At 43.2% G+C, this 23,161-nt stretch overlaps 1 protein-coding gene across 1 annotated transcript in view; it reads right to left on the bottom strand.

Annotated features, from left to right (window-relative positions):
- KHDRBS3 (KH RNA binding domain containing, signal transduction associated 3) overlaps window positions 1-23,161 on the bottom strand; it is a 213,025-nt gene that overhangs the window by 159,952 nt on the left and 29,912 nt on the right. Inside the window, exon 3 of the mRNA XM_019519668.1 lies at window positions 11,413-11,531. Within this exon, the coding sequence (XP_019375213.1) occupies window positions 11,413-11,531 (119 nt within the window). The remainder of the gene's footprint in view (window positions 1-11,412; window positions 11,532-23,161) is intronic.

Below are 23,161 nucleotides of genomic sequence, written 5' to 3'. Positions count from 1 at the left end.
CAAAGTAATCCTTAAAATGCCCACCTGCTATAGAAGGGGAAAACCTGTCCTAAGTTATGATGCATCTTTTCAGGAAAAAAAAAAAAAGGATATTACTGATGAAAGCATTCACCCAATGCCACAAGACACTTTGCAAATCTAGGTTTCTGGTAAGACAGCTAAACTTTAAACTTACTTAAAAGGTCTGCAGTAGAAAAGAGTGTTTGGAATACATGGATCGATCTGTTCACTTACTGGGATGACTTCCCTCATGTAAGTCAGTGGTTGACACCTAGAAAGCTAGCCATCTCAAGTCAGCTCCCAACGCGACCAGGCACTTGATGGGGAGGGAAATAAACCCCAAACAAAACCTAGTAATGTGGACAAATAGGATCCACCATTGTTAGTAAATGCCCCCCTACTAGGGATCACAGGTATTGTCTGTGCCTGATGTATGAAAAGGTGGAAAGAGATGCTAAAGGACAGATCAACAAGCCAGTCTGGGGTGCATGTTAGTTAGGCCAAGGTCACTATTTTGAATTTAAGAGACAAAACTTGACATATCAGAGGTCCTCAATTCTATAGTAAGAAGAAATTCAGGGCTGAAAGGGTCCTCAAAAAGGTCATCTGGTTCAATTCCTTGCTCAGAGCAGGTTATTCCTACCAACTTCTTGTCTAACTTGCCCTTAAATTTCTAATAACAAATTCCACAGCCTATTTTGATAATCTGTCCCAGTGTTTAACAGAATTCTCTCTAATCTCTAGCCTAAATTTCCCTTGTTAAAATACACGTGAATTATTTCGTACCTTGTCCCCTGTGAACACAGAGTAAATCAATCACCATCCTCTTTATACATCTTATTTGTATTTGAAGACTTACAAACCATAGGGTTGCCAGGGACCTAAAAGGACATCTAATTCAGCATCCCCTGGATCTCATCACCACATATTCCCTGAGCAGCTTACTCCATTGTCCTACTGTTCTTATGTTTAGAAAGGTTACATTCCCACCTGCTTGTCCCTTTTAGTTTCCTCTCGTCTACACCAAATCATCCAAATTCTTGTACCTTCCCCCCCCCCATGTGCCAAGTTTTTAGACTTATGTCTGTTGTGGTCCTCTAGACTTTTTTAGTGGGTCCACATCTTTCTTGAAATACAGTGCCTGAACCTGGGCACAGGACTCCAGGTGAGGCCCACTAATGCTGAACAGAGTAAAAGAATTGCTTCCATGATTTGCACTCAATACTCCTGTTCATATACCCCAGTACACTATAAGTTTTTTTGTAACTGTGACCTATATTTGGTTTGCAATTCATTACAAAACCTCTTTCCCATTATATTGTAGTCTAATTATGCAGTCCAAGTCTGTAGTCTAATTATACTGTACATTTTGTATTTGTCTACTAGCCTAAAAATAAGGCCCCAAGCCCCCTTCTCCAGCATTAAAAACATGAGCACAGAAACCCCTTCCCTTGAAATACAGGCAATTCTGCAAGTTGTAAAAAGGAATTTCAAGTATTGTTTCAAACGTATCAAGACCCCTGATCAAAGACATGCACAGAAGACAGGAAGGGCATTCAACTGTATTGAGTCTCTGCTGACAGTTAAAGAGATTAGTCCTTCATAATGACAGCCCATCCTCCCAGAAATGGACAGAACAGTTGGTAAAAAGTAATGAGGGAGGTAAACCTAACGAGCTATAGTTGTCTTTCCCAAGACATCAGCAACTGCATCAAGCTTGCTGTTGAGAGCAAGACAGAATATACAACAGATGAGGAACTGTCAATCAGGTATGCATGCTGGCACCTGTCAGTGGTACTCTCACATTCGGAGGATCACCACAACATGGAGCAAAAGGACACTACGTGAAGGAGTTACAAGTTCCGGCTTTCTTTTTAGGGTGCTCTTCCACTTTAAGGCTTATGCAGCCCAGCCCCATAGAGTCTTAAAATGGAGAGAGCTTCCTTGATTTGGGAGCAGAAAAGGCCAGGGTACTCGCAGGGAAGATTTTCTAGTTGCTCAAACTTCCTCAAACATTTCCAGAGCCAGAGCCAGGAAGAACCTTTGCATCCCCAGATGTGTCAGACATCCAAAGCAGCCTTCAGGAAAGTTCAGAAAAATCTTTAGCATTATGTATTATGCATGACTGGCACCAGATGCAAGGAAAAAGGATTTAAAGCCCCCAAGAGAGACTGGTTACATCTGTCTACTCCTTTAAAATATAGTTCGTGTTGATTCTGGGGTCTGCCACATTCATTTTTTTTTTAAACCCTTCTGCAAGACATGGCTTCTGAGGTACGGAAAATATTCAGCTCTCTCCCATGTCTCGCTGTGTATCTGGATTACCAGAGCTGGGGACTCTTCATTAGGAGCTTGCTGAAGGACCTTAATCTTCTGAATGTTAAGCATCTGAATGTTAACCAACTTTCCTGTATGTCTCGGTAAAGACGTTGACAATGGTCCAAAGGTCCGCTTCCAAGGGAGCACAGACTACAGTATCATCAGCGTACTGGAGCTCAGTGGTTGCAAGAGCAGCAGTACAGCTCTGCCCCCTAGGATGGATGCCAGCAAGAAGAGGATATATTCCCTGAAAGACCCATGCCTTTTCTTGCTTTAAGAAAAGTTGCTTGAGTAGCAGATGATTTCCTACTGTAGAAAAAAGATGAAGGAAGTCCATGCCCACTCTGTCCAGGAAAGACAAAAAAAGGGGGCAAACATAGTGCTGTGTGGACTATGACACAGAGTAATAACAGTGGACACTTTTGAAGATACTGGTACCAAGAGGTCACATTTACAAAGTGCCAGTGGTAATGGCAGTCTGTTCCACAGCCAGTACCATAACACCAGAAGGTCCTTCCTGAGGCCATTAGGTACCTTCAGTTGAGCCCAAGACAAGCCAAACATATGGCTATTTACTGACACCCGCCCTCCCCCCTCCTCCCGCCAGAGGGCACCTCTCAAGGTTTTCATCCAGAGCCATAACCCCAGATGGCCTGTTCAACCTGTTGAGAGAGTACAGTGACCATTGGCATAAGCCATTGTCAACCATGATGATGACTGAACGATAATATAACAATTACAAGATTTCCCACTGCAGAGAAAAGCAGTGTTGTAAAGACGAACAACTTGGACATGAAATGACAGAAAAAGAAGAAAAACAAGCACAGCCGGGAAGCAAAACATGGACATGAAGTTCCAGTCCCCGAGAGAGGGGCCAGCTTGTCAATTCTGTTGCTCTCCTATCAAATGACCTTGAGGCAGCTGCAACTTCCCCTCAAATAATCCTCAGTGCTCAATACCCGTAGCAGGCCAGACAGCACCACACGGCAAGTCAGGTCTCTGTCAGTCTCGTACCTAACAGCCTTGGAGGGCTGCAGAGGCCGACCAGACCTTAAGCACAGGCAGGCAAATGACCAGTGCTTACCATCCACAATATGCCAGCAGCACCACACTACAACTCAGGACAAGAGGCACACTACACAAGGTCAAGAGCACAGTACACAGGGTCCATCTCTGCTGGGCAGTCCCAAACCCAGCTAAGGATTGCCAGCCTAATACCATGTAGCCAGTGGTTCCTACTTTCCCAGGACAGAAGAGGAGCCTGGGCACTGTCACATAGGGGGTTAAAACCTACTGCTCATGCTCTGAGTGAATGATGCAAGCCAGACTACCCACCTTAATACCACATGGTAACACTTATGGCCAGCAACCAAGACTAGCTGGTAAGAAAGTTTGTTATGAATACCACCGTGATCTAGCGAGGTGAACGGAGGGCTGGGGGACTGCAACCCTACCCAGCTACACTGAGCCTTGCTTTGGAGGCCACTCCTTGCATCAGGCTGCAGTAGGAAGCATGGCAAGGTAACTGGGCTCAAACCTTGTAGGACCAGTAACCAATTCCCTCTAGAGCCACTTCTGGAAGGAAGTCATAGTTACGCTACTTCAGCTATGGAGACTGGCTGAGAGTGACCGGAAGGGCAGTCAAGTCCGCTATGCCTTTAATACTCTTGGATAGCAAAGGACTTCTACAAAAACATCCAAGTGCCTCCTCTAGAAGACGCTACTGCCAAAAGAACCCAAGGTATCTGACACATGCACAAGTATGATCCACAGGGGCAATTACACAATGAAGAAACATTGTTGTAGACCATCTTCAAAAAAAGAGAAGACTGTGTGCATTTGGAGAAATTCTGCAAGCCAGCAAAAAGGCTGAACATTCTTGTTTAAAACAAGTCCTGATGCTCCAACAAGCTGTCAAGACACAAAGAGGAAAACAGCAATGCTACAAAACCCACCCGCTCTCATACCATGGCCAGTGGAGGAAAAGGAAAGACAGATGCTGTGCTTCAGCAGACTGTTTATGGATGCCCATCTTCAGGGGTGGTAGTCCCCTGAAGGTCCAGAGTAAGGCACCCAAACTATTAGAGAAGGAACAATTGAAAATTTAACATTTCTTCAACATTTCCGATTGGCTACTTTAGGCAGCTCCAAGCATGCTGGTTTTTGTTGAAACCTCAGAATGGGGTCTAACTCACATGCACTGCACAAGGAACCTAGGCACCTGACTTACAGAAAAGGTACCAGACACCTAAAAGTACTCTTTACTTTACACCGTGGGCCGTAGATCATTCCCTGCCCGTTTCCTCTTATGGCAAGCGATACTCTGAGTAGAACTGCATTGGACATAATGAGATCTGCTCCGACCTACTTGTAAAGGCATGGCCAAGAAAGGGCTAATCTAGTCTACAGAAAAGAATGACATTTCATAAAAGGCAGGAAAATCTTAAAATTAAATAAAACATTAAAATGAAATTAAAAAAAGTAGGACTGTTGAAGAAAAACAAACACCTTAACAACATGCACTAGGAAACTAAATTTCTCTAGAGATTCCACTCTTCCTTGGTACATTTTCTTATTCTGCTAGTTTTCTTTAAGATTTTGTGTATATTTCCAAATGTTTGGGTATAATTCTTCCCAACAGCAGATGAAGACTGAACTATTGCATCGCCTGATGAAGTCAAAAAGATCAACCTCACAAGACTCCAGTGGAACATTTAAAGCATTCCAGCAGGGAAAAATGGTTCATTAGCAAAAAAGAGTCAAGATTAAGTTGTATTAAAAGAGAGAAGAGAAAAGTTTCAGGGGGAAGTTTGGGATGTTGTAGAATACACTGACATTTAGAAAAAGTTCACTTTTTCCCTTCATCTTCTATAAAATTTGGAAGTGTAGCTGTAAAGAATTCCCAAGAGGGTCATCTTGAAGAAAACAGCACTGGTGGAGAGAAGGGAGACCCAATTCAGGAAAACCATGGACAGGAGGGAAGAGGAAACATGGTTCTTCAGAGTAAAAGGAAGGACACTTCAGAATCATAGAAAATTAGGACTGGAAGGAAGCTCAGGAGGTCATCTAGTCCAAGCCCCAGGGTGGATTTGATTTAAAAATCAATTTAAAATCATGATTTAAGTCACTGGTCAACCAGCCTTGATGTCATCACTGTTTTCTACAAAAAGTGTATTCTTGTTGTTTGATATCCTCTATTCATAACTTGTTGAAAATTTGCACTTTTAGAGAAAGATAAGGGATTGACTCAATGTACACAAACTTTCAGAGAAACAAGATGGCTGATGGGTTGGTAATCAGGTCTGTTATTCCTCATCTCCATATACTGCTGTTAACAAGGATGCTCTCTCTGGAGACACAAATCCACAGTTTGAGAAATGAAACAAAGCATCACTGCTTAATGGGATCCTCTAGACCAGTGGTCTCCAAAGTGGGGTACGTGTACCCCACAGGGTGCGCAAGACAATCCATTGGGGTGCAGGAAGAAAATATTAAAACTTCTATTTAGACGTATATTGGGGGTGCGTGCTCAAAAATTTTTTACTGATAGGGGTGCATGATTAAAAGAGTTTGGAGACCACTGCTCTAGACTGAGCACTAAGTCCCATTGGGTAGAGTGGTTTTCTTTAATCTTTACTAATCTATAAAAAGGAGCCCCTGGGAACTCTCAGAAGACTGGGCCCCTAATATAGTCCATGGCCTGTTGTGATCTATTTATAAAACTTTTCTAAAAAGTTTACATGAATATAGTCTCAAATAGTATACAATTAGAAGTTATAATCCCTATCCCATGATGACATCTTTGAGCTTCAACACATCTTAAAATTAAAACCATCTTTGTATAGGTTTTATTTATAAAAAAAAAAAATCTTAAAAATAAAACATCCAATATATATTTTTTAAATTAAAAAAAATAAAACATTTTTATCCACCCTGCCAATTCCCTGCTAGATTATCTCAGCCAAGTCTAACCAGGTCTTAAAAACCTCCAAGGATGGAGAATCCATGACCTCTCTCAGTAGTCTGTTCCAGGACTCGACTACCCTCCTAGTGAGAAAGTTTTTCCTAATATTTAACGTAAACTTCCCTGGCTGCAATTTGAGCCCATTGCTCCTTGTTCTGTAATCTGCCACCACTGAGAACAGTTTAGCTCCATCCTCTTTGCAACCCCCCTTCAGCTAGTTGAAGGCTGCTACTGAATTGCCCTCCCCCCCACCTCCTCTTGGGGGCTTCTCTTCTCTAGACTAAATAAGCCCATTTCCCTCAGCTCCTGCTCAGAAGTCATGTGCCCCAGCCCTCGAACCATTTTTGTTGCCCTCAGTTTGACTCTCCAATGGGTCCACATCCTTTCTGTAGTGGGGTCAAGTACTGTACTGGACACAGTACTCCAGATGTGGCCTCACTAGTGCCAAATAGAGGGAATAATCACTTCCTTCAATTTGCTGGCAATGCTCCTACTAATGCAGCCCAGTAAGCTGGTAGCCCTCTTCACAACAAGGGCACACAGCTGGATCATTCAAGTTTAGTGTCCACTGTGACTCCTAGGTCCTTTTCTGCAGCCAGTCATCCTCCAGCCTGTACCAGTGCACAGGACTGCTCCATCCTAAGTGCAGGACTTTGCACTTGTTGAACCTCATAAAATTTCTTTTCACCCCATTCTCCCACCTGGCTAGGTCACAAACTCCTAGCCCTACCCTCCAATGCATCTACTCCCCCCAGCTTGGTGTCATCCACAAACTTGCTGAGGGTGCACTCCATCCCATTTCAGAAGTCACTGACGAAGATATTGAACAAAACTGGCCCCAGGACCAAGCCCAGAAGAGCTTCACTTGATACTAGCTACCAATTAGACATCGAGCCATTGATTACTAATCCAGCAAGTGTTCTATCCACCTTACAGTCTATCCATTCAACCTGTGCTTCCTTAGTTTGCTTCCAAGGATTTTGTAAGCTTTGCTGAAGTCAAGGTATATCATATCCACTGCTCTTCCTGCATCCACACAGACAGTCATCTCATCACAGAAGGCAATCAGGTTCATTCAGGCACGGACTAGTCCTTGGTGAATTCATGATGACTATTCCTAAATCGCTGTCGCCTTCTCCTCCACATGCTTAGAGATGCATTCCTTGAAGACCTGGCTCCATGACTTTTCCAGGGACTGAGGTCAGGCTGACCCATCTGTAGTTCTCCATATCCTCTTTCTTTCCTTTCTTAAATGAGCACTATATATTTGCCCTTTTAAAATCATCCAGGACCTCTCTTAACTGCCACAAGTCTTCAAAGATAGCGGCCAGCAGCTCTGCAATCATATCAAACTCCCTCAGCATCCCCAGGTACATCACGTCTGGCCGCACAAACTTGTACACATCCAGCTTTTCTAAGTAGTCCCTAATATGTCCTTTCACCACTGTTGGCTGTTCACCTCCTCCCCAAACTGTGCTGCCAGGTGCAGTAGTCTGGGAGCTGACCTTGCCTGTGAAGACTGGAGGTGAAAAAGGCACTGAGCACTTCAGCATTTTCCTCAGTCCATCACTACGTTGCTTCTCCCATTGAGAAACGAACCCACGCTTCCCCTGATTTTCCCTAGGTTTCTACAAGTATGTCAGCAACAATTCTTATTAGTCTTCACATCCCTAGCTAGTTCCAACTCCAACTGTGCTCTGGCCTACCTGATCTCATCCCTGCATGCCCGAGCAATCCTCTTGTGCGCCTCCCTAGTAGCAACTTGGACAAATGACTTCTTGTAAGCTTCCTTTCTGTGCATTTTACCTGATGGGTTTCCCTGCTAAGCCAAGCTGGATTTCTGCCATACTCGCTAGTCCTCCCACACATTGGGATGGTTCATTCCTGCACTCTTCTTAAGATTTCCTTAAAACAGCTAGCTCTCCTGGACTCCTTCCCCACCTCAGACTGGTCTCCCAGGGGATCCTGCCCACCAGTTCCCCAAGTGAGTCAAAGTCTGTTTTTCTGGAGTCCAGGGTCCTTACTCTATTGCTCTACATCCTTCCTTTCCTCAGGGTCCTGAACTTGATCATCTCGTGGCTGCCCAAGTCGCCATCTACTAGTACATCCGCCCCAGCAATTCCTCCTCATCTGTGAGCAGCAGGTTAAGAAGAGCACGGCCCCTAGTTGGCCGCTCCAACACTTGCACCACAAAGTTGTTCCCAACACTCTCCAAAAAACTTCCCGGCTTGCCTGTGCATTGCCGTATTGCCCTCCCAACAGATGTAAGGAGAAAAGTAGCCCAGGAGAAGCAGGGCCTGTGAACAGGAAACTTCTACTGTTTGAAGAAAGCCTCATCCACCTCATCCTCATGGTCTGGTGGTCTACAGCAGAGACGCACCATGTCATCACCCTTGGTGCTCTCTCCTCTGACCTTATACCAGAGACTTTCAACTGGCCTGTATCTCCAGTTTTGTATCTATGTAAAGATCTGTATAGATTGCTCAAAGAACAACGAAGCACAATTCCTCTTCTCCCCTTCCTGAACAGTTTGTACCCATCCATGGCAGTGCTCCAGCCATGCAAGCTCCCACCGAGTCTCTGTTATTTCAGTTATGTCATAGCTCTGACTGTGCAAGAGCTTCCAGTTCTTCCTGCTGGTCTTCCAGGCCCATGGCATTTTTGTATAGACATCCAAGGTAACCAACCAATTGTCCTACTCTGTCAGGAAGAATGAGAATGCCTGCGTTGCTGCCCCTTCCTGCTTGTGCTTCTTCCAGGTCACCCACTTCCCCACCTACCTTTGGTCTCCAGCACCCAGCAAACCTAATTTAAAGCCCTCCTCACTAGGTTAGTGAGCCTGTTTGCAAAGATGCTCTTCCCTCTCTTTGTTAGTTAGATCAGGTCACTTCCAAGCAATCCTTCTTAGAACAACTTCCAGTGGTCAAAGAAACCAAAGCCTTACTTAGGAATATTACCTTCTTGACTCTAGAAATGGTCTGAGTCAAAACAAGCATTTTCCACTATGAATGGAGGGAAGAGAGGCAGGAACTTGTATTTTTATACAATTTACCCCAAGTAACCCTACAACTTAATAGTTTTTGTCAAACAATACAGAATATGGCTCATTGCCAAGTTGCTATGTTGTTGGATGAATTCTATGCAAATATTTAAACTGGTATTTCTTCTGTTTTGCCATTAAGAAATTAGAAGCCACAAGTGTTCTATAAGCAGACACCAATCTCCCATAAAACACTGCATAATTTATAAGACGTCTAATGTACATGTTTAAAGTGCTAGTGGAAGGACTAATAAATGAAACCGGGATCTAAACACCTTCCAATATTATGCTGACTGCTGCTTTAAAAAGGATTGAGTAAGGAGCAGAAATAGCTTAAGTAATAAGATAATTTGAGCAATACACCCTTAAAAATGGTGTTTTTGCCTGTAACACAGGTTCAAAGTGAATCATCAGAATCAATATGCTGAAGTATACCACACTTTGCTACTCCAGAGGGCCAGCGGCTGCCAGTTTCCACTTGCTCAATCTGCTAAAATGCCTGCATGAAAACATGAAAGCTTTGCAGTATTGGACTGCCGGCACTATAACCTTTCATAAAGAGCTGACAAACTTCAGGTCTCGTTTGTTATCAGAATTATCCCCATCCTTGTTCCAAACTGTTTAAACCATTAGCCAACTCCCCCCTCCCCACCCAAGAAGTGGCTCCTTTGAACAAAGCTACTCAAAGTTGCAACTGATAAAATGCTAATTTTGTACGGTTTTTTCCTGCATTCATAATAGTGATGATAATCAATGAGCAGAATCCATATGAAATGTAAAATCAGCAAAAACCTTCCATATCATAAATAATATCTATGCATGAACAGAAAAAGAACACTTCAAGACTGATAATGAAGCATATTATGCTTCATAAAATAGGTAAGAAGAAGATTTCAGGAAGGAAAGGGTCACTTGCTTTTATCAGCAGACCTGAAGCCCCATATTTTTAGAGATATTTGAAATCAATGGGAATTAGATATCTGAAATAACTTTAGGTAACCTGAGATATATTGGGCGCATCTATATGTGCCTATTAAATACACTGCAATCAAAACTCTGGAGCTTTCTGCACCAGAATTTATTGCTCTGAGGCTCACATTTCTACAGGAATCTGAGATTGCAGCATGTCGAGCCAGGTCAGAACAGCTCTGGCTGGCAGGCGGCTCCGAGGATCTGCCTGCCAGCTCAGGGCTGCTTCCCCAACATGCTGCAGAGGGGCTGGCTGGGGCATGAGGGTGCTTCAATGCAGGGCTAGCCCACAAACAACCCCTACACCGAAGCACCCTCATACCCCAGCCAGCCCCTCCACTGTTCAACATGCAGGCTGCTGCAGAGGTTGTTTTTTGTTTGTTTGTTTGTTTTTTTTAAAAACAGATTATATTAGTTTACTTCAGCCTTACAGAAGCGCATATGTGGATGCCAAGACATCTACTGCACAGTCAATTAGTCTACCGTGCAGTAGACATCCCATGTAGATGCTCCCATCTATGGAGTTTCAGTAGTTTAAAAATTTATATTTAGACTTCGAGACAAATGTTCATTGGGATGCCATCTATAAATTGATTATTTAAATAAATGTATCCCTTTATTAGTCATCTACACAGCAATATCTGTCTAGATGAGGGAAGAGGAAGGTCAAATTCTCTTTCAAGTTTTTTCATGTAACCATTGTCTGATGCTGAGCAAGTATTTATGCACTCAATTTTCCCAACTGAAAACAGGAATACTTTTCCTTACCTGCCTTTATAAATTGCTTTGAGATCAGAGTAACAATGCACAAAGAATTAAGACGACAATCTTACAGCTTACACAGTCTAAATATGGTTTAAAGATACCAAAACCATTTTTCTGCTGCCTGAAGATAGGGGGCTACAGGGATTTTCTCTCTTTAGTACAGGTAGGCAAAGACATACTTTTATAAAGTTCAAGTTACATTTCCTACCACCTTTGGCATATTTATTTGCTGTATAAGAATTTATGCAGAACAGACTATAAACTAGCATGAGCAAAGGCATGTAATAATAAAAAAGTATTATACATAAGTTAACTAGATACATATTGCTAACCTTAATTTGTAAATCGAGCTTACCTTGGGGAACTGTTTTACGGGAATTAACACTTTCTGTCCCAGCTTCATATTTTTATTAATCACTACATCAATATATTTTTCTTCTTCCTTTCCTTCCCCTTTTTGGAATTTCTCAATTTCTGTAGAGAAAATATATTAAAAATTATTACTTTGGAACATAATACTAAGTGCTTAAAATACCTCAGCACCTTAAAACAGTTTTTCCATTATTAACATATTACATTTTACTTACGTACAAAAATACCTCGGACTTTAATACATTCTCTGGGAGTATAAGATTCTTTATTCAAGAGAAACTCATGAAAATTCAAGGATTCATAACACCATTCCCACTTCACATTTTATAAAACCTGCTTACAATTATTGTTTGAATATGAGATCATCCCTTTAAAAGAGGGGGAAGGGATGACAAAATTAGGGCCCTTAGCTTTTTATTGTTTCCCTACATTTGTGTTGTAAACCAGAGGGAACTAAGGAAATATACACACTTAACACTAATGTTGATTCCCCCACTGTACAGATTTAAATAAAATGCCACATGCATTGCTGTTAATCTCAAGAGGAAAATGCACGCTCCTTCAAGTGTTTAAAAGTAAACCAATGAAGTAACAAATCAAGTCCAAAAGTTGACCTGAATGTTTTCTAGGGCTGTAATCTTCAAGAACTGGAAGTCCTTACTTGCTCTTCATACTGCTTAATGCCCTGAGGATAATTTCAAAAAACGAATTTTTTTGATTTTCCACCCCCCCGATATATAGATTTTTGCAATATACTAATGAAGCAATGCACCCAATTAATGCTATATATATTTGGAAGAAGCTGTGAAGTTATGGAGGTTTGTAAAAATCTTTGCATAGTTAGATCAAGGCCATGGTTTTTCAATATTGGAAGCATATACGAAATTCCACCCCCATGCTGCAGTCAGGCAGCCACGATGTGTTCCACACGGTTCTGCCAAGGATACTGAATGTTTGTCCAAACAAGCTCACTTAGCAGGGGCATAGATGCACACCAGCTGCATAAATAGCTTCCGCAATTCATGTGCCAATACACAGAAATGAATATATTCATGTAAATCTCTCAGGATCCTATGACTAAAACTAAAATCAAACTAGGGCAAGCGTTTGTTCGTATTTCTAAAAAGTGCATTATCTAAGTAGCTTGCCGGGGGGGGAGGGGGGGGGAGTAAAAGTGCCAAGACCCCCAGCAGGCCGCGCATGGCCAACGGAGCTGGACAGGGGTAGGACACAGCCGACCTGTGGGCTTCAGGTGACTCCAAGTCACCCCAACGCAGGCTTTGCTGAAGGGCTACACTCAAAGGCACCATTTGAACTGCCCTTTGGTGGGGACAGGGACAAGGATGAGAAAAGTGAGGGTCAGTGGAATTTGGTGACAGCCTCCTGGAAGAGAAGGTATGGACTTCAGAGACGCCTTAAGGGATGGGGTAGGAGATTCCCTTGGGTTAAAGGCAGGAGAGTAGGAATAGGTGCGGTAGGACAGAGGCATGGGCTTGGAAGGAACACTGAAAGGGGACAGAGGACTGGCCCAGGGTGACATGCAGGTAGTAGGAAGCATGAGAAAAGCAAGCAAGCATGCCTTCCTACACCCCTTTGATTATTAGCCATTTCTCTACTTTAGTGCCTATAGCATTCAGGCCACTAAGTCAGAAAGACCGTCACTTTGAAATTAAATTTTCAGATATGCGTGTGTAAAACAGGAAGTTCAGCAATTGTAACGTTAAGCTCAGTGGTCTGATTGAGAAGTTCTGGAATTTTTTACTTTATAGCTTTTGATCGCCAGAATCTGACATTGATGGTAATTACTTAAGAGTATTGTGAAACTAGCTATAATGTCCGTACTTCTATTAAAGGTGAACTTCATTATGTCATTCACTTTATATATCCCCCAGGCAATAAGGCTGAATTATACACTGTGAAAGGTTTCCCTAATCAATTGAAAATGTTGTAAGAAGGAAAAGCTAAGGAAACATGTGACTTTTTTGATGCAACAATCTATTAGTAGTATTAGAGTTTGAACTCACTCCCAAAGTTCAAATTTTTAACCTTTTAAAAGACACCGATTTTTCAACAATGGTCCCACTGGCATAACTTTTATGAAAGGGATTGTAACACTCAGTATATTAATTAAATATTCCCTATCCATTTTTAATACATTTATTTACTGCTGGCAATAAAAACAAAGTTAGCACTGATGGAAATCAATAAATGTCAAAATGGAGGATTAAAAGGCAAGAGGAACACAAGACTATACTGGTAATTGTTCAAAGGTATTGAATACCACTGATATCCAATCTACAATTCCAATTTTACATTAGTGACAGAATCAGCAGTCTTGCAGCTTTGGGATTTTTTTTTGCACAAGTAGAAATTTAGAAATCAGCCAACATATCAAAATATGTATCTATATATTTAAAATTACAGGGGGGGTGGGGAGAATCTCCTGCCTAGAGCTTTCTTCTTTGGACATCGATTTTGAAATTTTAGCTCATCTGTAATCAAACAGGTTGTTCTTCATGCTAAAAAGGTGTCTAAGTTGATGATAAACAAATAAAAGATGAGATTTGTTTTCTTCTGCCAAGTAAAAGCTGAAGTTATGCACTGGTGTACATAACAAGACATTCTTTTTCTTGGGCAAAAGCAAACTTAACTAGTTCAAAACCAAAAATCCCAAAACAGCCACAAATGTTTTGTATTAAATTTAAAAAAGCAGACTTGAAACATGTAAACAATACAGTTGTCTTTGCTCCTTGCCATAAGTGTTCATTAAAAATTACACTATGCAGTTTGCTTAAGACCATTGTGACCAACATTTTTGGCAGGCCTGCCCTGCCTCCTGCCCTGTCTGCCACCTGCCTGCACTGTGGGTTGACCACCCCAGCCTAAGAACCAGGCCCTCCAGGACTTCTGGGTATATCAAGATTAAAGGCATATAGAGGGGAAGAGGGATTAAAAGTTCTACTGCAATCACCACCTTCACTATTTCTGCACCTAAGCAATAGGATCAATTCTTCTACATTCATAAACACTGCATAAAACAGCAATTCCCTAGGGTGTGCCGCCACACATGAAGGTGCCAATCCAAGACACAGACACGTCAGCACTGCACAGCGGGATCCAGCCCACAGACCAGTGAGTAAAGCGTGCTGTCAATTTTGATCTGGGGGGGTGCGTGCGGGGCTAGGGAAAACATGGGAAACAATGGTATAAAGTATTCTCTCTTGCATCAGTTATGTACATTTTCTAAATGTATTTAACAGTATTTCCAGAGCCTCATCCTATTCTAATAAGTCTGATTAATATTAATTGCCACAACATATTTGGGGGCTTTTTTAATTTCACTTTGATAGAAAAGGTCCTATGCTACAAGGTCATCTAGTGCAGCCTCCTGCTCAAGCCAGGATCAAAAGTCAGCTATGCCACCCCAGCTAAATGCTTATCTAACTTGCTCTTGGCAGTGTCTAAGGACAAAGCTTCCACAACTTCTCTAGGCAGCTTGTGCTCCAGTGCTTGGCCACCCTCCATACTCAAGAAGTTCCTCCTAATTTCCAGTCCAAGTCTCCTCTGCTGAAGCTGGATGCCATTGCCCTTAGTGCAGCCCCTACTGCAACAGAGAACAGTGCATCTTTCTACCCCTTCTATAATCACTCTTCAGGCATAACCTGCCCTCAATCTTCTCTTCTCCCCAATAAACACCCCAGTTCTTTCAGCCTTTCCTCTTGCGTTTTGCCTTCTAGACCTCAATCATTTTTGTTGCTCTTCAGTGAACTTCACCTAAACTGTCCACATCAGTCTTGAAGCGTGGGGCCCAAAAAGGGGCAGTGCTCCACACGGCCTTCACCCGTGTTGAAAAGATCGGAAGCATCACTTCCTGTGATCTGGAAGCGACACTCTTGGCAACACAGCCCAGTATATGCTGTAGCAACACGAGCACACACTTAGTTTATTCAGCTCATGGTCCACTAATTCTTTCTCTACAGTACTGCAGCCCATCCAGTCATTCCCTGCAGTACCGCTGAAGTCGAACAGTCTTGGTTTACTACAAATTATGTGGATAAGGGCAACTGTTTGACCAGTATCCTTTTATCTTTTACCACACTGCTCAGGCTGCATGGTGCACGAGGCATATCCTACACTGCAAGCCTTCCTCTACTCCCAACACCAGACTGCATGCCTCCCATTGTACTGCCCAGTAGGGCTGTGTGAAGCTTCGGTCGCTGATTTTATTCAGCAGATTCAGCCCGATTCAGTGACGAAATCTCCAAATCGGAATCAAATCAGGAGACCATTTAATCTCTCTGAATCGAATTAGAACCCTCCAGATTGATCTGGAGAGATCTGATGATTTGGACATAGACAGCTTTAAATGTTTTTTTCTATATACCTCAAGGTACCAGGCGGCTCGACAATGCTGAGATGGTGGGGCCGACGGAACATTCCACAGGAGCATGGGGGGGGGGGGCGGTCCCCAGTGTGCTTAGCAGCAGATCCAGAAGTAGACTAGAAGCACTTCCCCATCTACTTCCAGGACCCCCCCACCCCCAGCTCAGCAACTGGCATCTCCTGGGTCTGGTGAGGAGAGATCTGCAGCCAAATGCCGAGCCAAGAGAATGCAGGTGCGAGGGCGAAGTACTTCCAGTCCACTTCCAGGTCCGCTGCTGAGCACATGGGGGGACCCCCCACGCTCCTGTGGGACGCTCCATCCACCCCAGTATCACAGCATTCATGAGCTGCACTTGGTACCTCAAGGTAAAAAGCATTTAAAGCTGTGTCTATGGCCAAATTGCTGATTCTCTGAATCAGCATCAAAATCTTCAGATCCAGATTTGGCTAAATCAAAAATCAGGACAGTGATCTGAATCAACAAATCAAATCACTGTCCACTGATTTGGGCCAACTCCAAATCAAATATGGCCCACTTCACACATCCCTACTGTCCAGTGCCATGTGGATCTCTCTGTACCACATCAGCACCCAGGGTCCCTGGCTCTCTTCAAGCCACTTGGCCTCGCGCTCTCTTGGCTCTGGCCTCATAAGCAAGGTCAGGCAGCAGAAGCCTGATAAGGGAGGGGAGCTTGAAGACTGCAGTGGCAGCAGCTGCCAGAGCAGTAGACAAACCTGCACCTAGACCAGGAGCCACACATTGAGCCTTTGGGACTTGCATGCGATTCACATGCTTCCAGTTGGACAGCTCTGAAGCAAGCAATCATGTTCTACAACAGCCAGCAAAAATACAAAGGTTAATTGATTACTCTGCATATTAGTATTTTTGGTCAGAGAAGGAAGTACTGTATAGATGGTTGTTTTACTGACCAAATATTTCAGCTAGAAAGTAAATTACTTCTAGTTCACCTCTTCTTCTTTCCAGTATTTATCAGACTTTAGTCTCCAACACAAAGACAGTTTACTAATATTTTAAGGCTAGTTCAGTTGACCTAATAAAAAATAAATCACATCTACCCAAAGAACCGTGTGCACCTTAAGAATACCAGTAATTTATTGATAAAATAGAGGTTATTTCAAGACTGCCATAAACAGGGTTTCCCCCACAAAAGTGAATTCCATTTCCTCTGGCAATAAGCCATTTCCTTGTTCTGTACTAAGTTGATTAAACCACTCTCCCAAGATTTCACAAGTTCATTTCTGGGTATGAAAGCATTAACTGTCATAACAAAAACATTTTACTGTTTTGTGCATACTAGACCCACTTTTGATCTTTATCTTTGCTTTTCTAACCGTGGCTGTGTAGGAAGAAATGACCAGGAAGCAAAAATCCTCAAGCTTTTAGAACCAGCATATACACTCAGAAGATTTGCAGGAGTCATTTGATATCCATCACTCGCTCACGTACAAATTTCAGTTAATTAGGGAAAACCCAGGCAGACCAAAGAGGAAATCCAATCAGATTTTCAAGGTTGAACCGACAGAAGGATTTGCCTTGCCCTAATCCCTAGATTACATTCGGTACTCTTCAGCTTTGTGCGCCAATGCAGTCTCCTAGTTCAGAAAGAATAAATGAACATGCGATTAAGGCTTCTGATATTGCTAAGGATTAAAATCCCATGTTCTCATGCCATTGATGCAGCATCTGCAGTAGTCTAGGAATTCATCTGAAGTAATAATTACATAGGGATTTAAAAAAAAAAAAAAGAAGAGAAAAGCTAAGCAGTGATTGCTTCTTGATTAACCCATGACAGAAAAATGTTGCTGAATACATTATCTAATGGTAAAGACGACTTATTTGACTTTAATCTCAAAGCAGAATTAATCTTCCCAGAGAACTACTAGAATAAGGCATATTATTTCCAAAGCCACATACTGTATATTTGAAAATACATAACTTCATATGATACTCTGTGCCTATCATCAATGCAAGGCCAAAGATCAAACAAGTCTGGAGTAGACATTGCTGTAATCTGTTTTGTGCCTATTTCTGTCAAATATTGCACAGAACTGAATTCCAAATGCAAGATTTTCCAAGATTGTTCTCTTAAAGGAAGATGCAGTCACCCCCCTCCAGGACCCACCACTTCAGACGCTTTCAACATAAGAAGTATTCCACATTCTCGGATTTTATTTATTCATTTTTTAAGTCCGAGAATTTTTCAGGGTTTATCTTGAAAACAAAAACCAGGATGAAATTAGGTTTACAGGACGAAAAGGGGGTTAAAAAAGTCAGCAATAAGAGAGCGAGAAAGGCTGGGACTAGAGGGGGTTGAGGGGAGTGGCTCAGTGCAATCCATCCGCTGCTCCTGGGGCTGCAGCAGGGAACAAAGCAGGGGGAGCAGTTCTTGTTGCTACATGCACCCCTGGGAGGGCTGTGGGCTGGGGGGCTGTGCCAGGCTCTTCACAGGGCATGCGTGCCCCCAGATCTGCACACAGGATGTGGGCTCAGAGCAGCACCAAGCTCTGCCTGGTGCTCCAGGCAGGCGGCAGCCTACTCCTATCCCGTGCACAGTATGGGGGGGCAGGTAAGAGCCCAGCACAGCCCTCCTGAGGGGTGTGGGCCCCTGGATCTGGGCGTGGGACAGAACCAGGTTGCCGCCTGCCCGGAGCACTGGGAAGAGCCTGGTGCTGCTGCCACCCCCAACCCACAGCAGCAGCCAGCTCATCCCTCAGAGAGCTGGGGTCATGCACCCCATGGGAAGAGCCTGGCACAGCCCCCCAGCCCTCCTAGGGGCCATGTAGGAACAAGAGCCAGGCCCCCCCACTACCCCACACCCACTGACAGCTCCTCCTGGTGGCTTTGGCTTTGACCCTGTCCCAGGCACTGGGAGCTGCAAGCCCCATGAGGGGGGAGGAGGGGCCAGGTAGGAGAGCCCAGCCCTACTCCCTGCAGTGGGCACTGCACCCAGCTGCTCCACACAGGTCTGGAGCCACTGCCTGGGGGCACGGGGCTCCTGGCTCTGACTGCAGGAGCTGCCAGTGCCAAGTCTCCCCTCCCCCCCCTCCTCCCTCTGCCCAAGTGCCAGGGCAGCCCAGCAGCAGGCTGCTGCAGCAAGGGGGAGGGCAAGAACACCACCAGGAAAGAAAGGCAGGGTGCAACAGCACATGCTCCCTGCTGCTGAATTTCCCGTTAGAGTTTTCCAGTTAGTGAAGTCCCAGATAACAGGGATTTTACTGTGTTTATTTTTTATGAAATGAAGCTGCCATAAATAGGAAAAAGAAAGATTTGCACTTTCTACCCATCTTTATGTAATTATGTCCATGAAAAAAAAAATCAGCATTCAGAAGTTTTCAAAAAGGAGTAAAACAGGAAGGTGAAGAGGAGGCAGCATTGCACCGCAAGTGCTGTGGCTTAAAGTCAGTTCTCGTGCCAACAGGATAAAAGAACATGTAGAAAGCAAGCAACACTTTTTTTTAAAAAAAGAATGTGAGATTAGGGATAAACAGGCCATATCTGGAGCCTTTAACAGGGCATTAATAAAAGAGAGAACCCAACAAGACTGTAGTAATGAATCTGTGCATGCTGTTTGTTTTGCTGGGCAACCACTGTTTCCCAGAGAGACCAATTGGTGACTTTTTTTGCTGCTGGACAGTATTGCTGTACACTCTTCCCAATGCAAACAATCTGACTCATAAGTACCTCAGAGAAAATGACAAAGCTTTAGTATCTAAAGCGACTGAAAGAATTAATGGATATGCAGAGTCTAGTCTTTTTTTGTTTGTTTGTTTGTTTTTTTTGTCAGAAATCAAATCACCTGATGTGTTTGACTTCCGGATTCTCGCCTTTTGTTTTTGTGTTTTGATTTCAAAGCCAAAAAACCTTCATTGTTTTGTGAATAAGTGACAGTCATCCTATTTACTGACACCCCAAGCACCTATGCAGCAGTACATCTGTAACATTGCATTTACTAACTGACTTTGGAAAATGTCACCACCACTAAACACTGATTCTGCCTCCTATATGGAAATAAAACTCCATCACAGACCAGAGTTATTATGAGTTACTTCTCCCGCTTGTTTAATTCATGTTGCACTATCATCGGTCAGAACTACTAAAGAAATGAGACACGTGCAATCTTTCATCATTGGATTTGGGACTGTTTTCAAGCATATAAACAAGCTAAAAGACTTCAACACTGTTCTCCACGAAAAAATGGCAGGCAACTGTAACATGCAATTTGAACCCTGAAGTGTTTGGCACCAAAAGATCCTTTCTGGAATATCATCCAGGTGTTGAACCCCTTCCTCAAGGTGAATTTTGCAGCAGACTACAACCATTATGCCAGAGCATTTCAACCATTTGCCAAAGATGAAATTTCACATCTTAAAAAGTAAATGACACTACCTACATGAATATGCCTATTCCTGACACTGTCGAACTAATTGTGCTGGCTTTTTGGAATACCCAAGACGCACTTCCCACCTTTACTAAAGTTGCATGATGACCTTTGAGTACTCCCTGGATCAGTGGATGCAGAAGGCTTATTTTCAAAACTGGACTACATCCAAGAGAGCAAGAGGCTCAACACGAGTGAAGATACACTTAAGAAAGCCATGCAAGCCTATGCAAACCAGGATTTCTGGACAAAAAATTGAGTTTTGATGGGACACAAAAATTATTCTTGTATATAAAAAGTTAAGCCTAACCTTACTGTTCTTTCTAATAATTCAAAATCAGCTTATACAAACCTCAGCTTTACACACACAAAAAAAACACTTAGGAAAAACAGATATTGTTGGACAAAAGTTGGACTTCATTTTCATTTTTTTTTTAATTCTTGCTTATGCATACTGCCATAGGGAGTTACGATAGTAGGATGATAGTACTTTTGGTGAGTACAACTATTTCTTGCTGTAATATACATGTTTAAATGGTTTCTACATTAGTATGCTGACAATTCACAAAAAAGTACAAAGGTTTCCCTTGATTTCTGTGGGTTCTGTATGGGCCATTCATGCTGGTTAACAAGGATTTGAATTGAAAAATGGGTGTACATCAGTAAAAACTGAATGACTGCAAAAATCAGGAAATGTAATCAATGGGGGGGGGGGAACCAAAAAAACTAGTAAAAACTGAGAATAAAGAACACTAAACATGAGGAACAATGTGAAACCTAGAAAACTGCCACTCAACGCCCCAATGTTTGATCATGATTACGATATCAAAGAGCAATTTTACTCCGACCTTGACCGTGTTCCAACTAATACATGCAAGGAGGAAAAGATCATTCTCCTCAGTGACTTCAATGCCAAAAGTCAGGCAGGACCTGGAACTCCAGAGTGGCACCACTGGGAAGGTAGGAATGGGAAAAGGTAATTTCAACAACACCCTTCTATTAAGCAAATGCACAGAGCAGTCTTGTCATTAGAAACACAGTCTTCATACAGACACAAATAAAGACTACTCTCAGTTTAAGCACTGGTACCTTCTCAACTATGTTACTGTTAGAGCCCATGGTCAAATGGATGTCCGTATCACAAGCTACGCAAGGAGCCAACAATTGCTGAACAGATCAGTCCTGTCAGACCAATTATGAATATCAAATATTAGTAGTAGCAAGACAAAAGCCACGGAGATTCAGCTCTATACTAACAAACATAACAGGCAACAAGTCATTTATGGCACAACTTCCCATGGTCCTACTTTCCTGAGAATGGCTTGACACTCCTCAAAAACTATTCAAAGCTAGATCAGGGTAGGCAAAATGCAGCCTAGAGGCCAGATGCAGCTCACCAGGCCATTCAATATGGCCTGTGGAGCCCCTAAAAAATTTAGAAAATTAACATTAATCTGCCCTGGGCTGCCTGTCATGCGGCCCTTGACGGCTGGCCAAAACTCAGTAAGCGGGACTCTGCCCAAAATAATTGCCCAGCCCCGAACTAGATGGAAAGAGCATTGAGGCACTCCTGGATCATGAGTCAACCATGATAGATGTTACTATTGAGTCTGTACCCCCCTGCACACCAGCTTCTCCACAACTAGATGACTGTGACTATTCGTAATGAATTAGAAACAGATCCATTTGTCATACAAAGTTGGGTCAAGCAAGAATGAATGAAAATTGCCCCAGTTCTGTTCTCCATTTTTTTGGCCATCATCCTGGTTCTCATTAAAGGAACACCTCCATTCCAGAATGGACTTTGAATACTGAACAGATGGAGGGCTTTTCAACCCTGGGATGTTTTCACCAAAGTACTGAAAGCAACCATTCTGTGCATGCTCCACAAATTGCCACCGAAGCAAAAACCCTGGCGGTAGCCAAGTACTTCTGTGTTCATTCTCAGAGGTAGCTACAGAGAGTAAGGGAAGAAATCCAGCACAGAATCCAGCGCGCGAATGCCTCCTTCAGGAAGTTATGTTGGCGTGTTTTTATGGATCTTGGTGTCTTTCTGGAGATCATAATCAAAGTCTGCAACACCATTGCAAGCCCCACTCTACTGTCTGGATGTGAAACTGCCTACTGTCACCTTCAAGAGTCTGGAAAGGTAATCGCCAACAACGCCTCCAGAAAACCCCCTGCATCAAATGGAAAGATAGCCACACAAACACCAGCATCCTTGCTGAACCTAAATGTTATCAGCCTTGAGTCAGTGATCTTCAAGCAGCAACTTCATTAGACTGGACATTGCATATGGATACCCAACTCAATTCCCAAGGCAAGTCCTCTACTCCCAACTGAGTTGAGGCCTGAGATCTCATGGTGGCCAGAGGAAGTATACAAGGACGCTGAAGGCATACCAAAAGGAAGCTGATGCCAGCATTAAGAGCTAGGAGGAGCTGACTGCTAACCAGCTCCAAAAGCACCACAACCTCAACCAAGCAGCAGCCTGCTTGGAGGTAAACCATCTTGCCCTTGAAGCAGAGAAGAGAAAGTAGAACAGGGGTAGGCAACCCCTGGCATGGGTGCCAGAGTGTGGCACTTGAAGGCATTTTGTTTGGCCCACATACCTCCCAGTGGATAGCAGGAAGGAGCCAGGGCTACTGTTACTAGATTTGCCCACTACTTTGGGGTGTGCTCATTTATTAGGGCTAGGGTCTTGGTAATTCTATTAGTGTGCTGTTTGTGTTACTTGTGTTTCTATACAGAGCTGTATCTCTCCCCCTGCAAGCCCTCACCCCCCACGGAGCCATCTTGCAGGACTTGGTTCAGTGGGGCTGGGTTCCTCCAGTCCCCAAATCAGTCTCTCTCACACACACACACACACACACACTAAGGTGACACGCCTGACCTGGCCAGGTTGGTCAGCATGGACAGGCTGACACCCTCATATGCCAAGAATCAGTT

The sequence above is a fragment of the Gavialis gangeticus genome, unplaced genomic scaffold (assembly GCF_001723915.1).
Source record: "Gavialis gangeticus isolate Ggan-Ray unplaced genomic scaffold, GavGan_comp1, whole genome shotgun sequence".
Classification (NCBI taxonomy): domain Eukaryota; kingdom Metazoa; phylum Chordata; order Crocodylia; family Gavialidae; genus Gavialis; species Gavialis gangeticus.
This window is presented reverse-complemented; position numbering and strand designations above follow the sequence as displayed.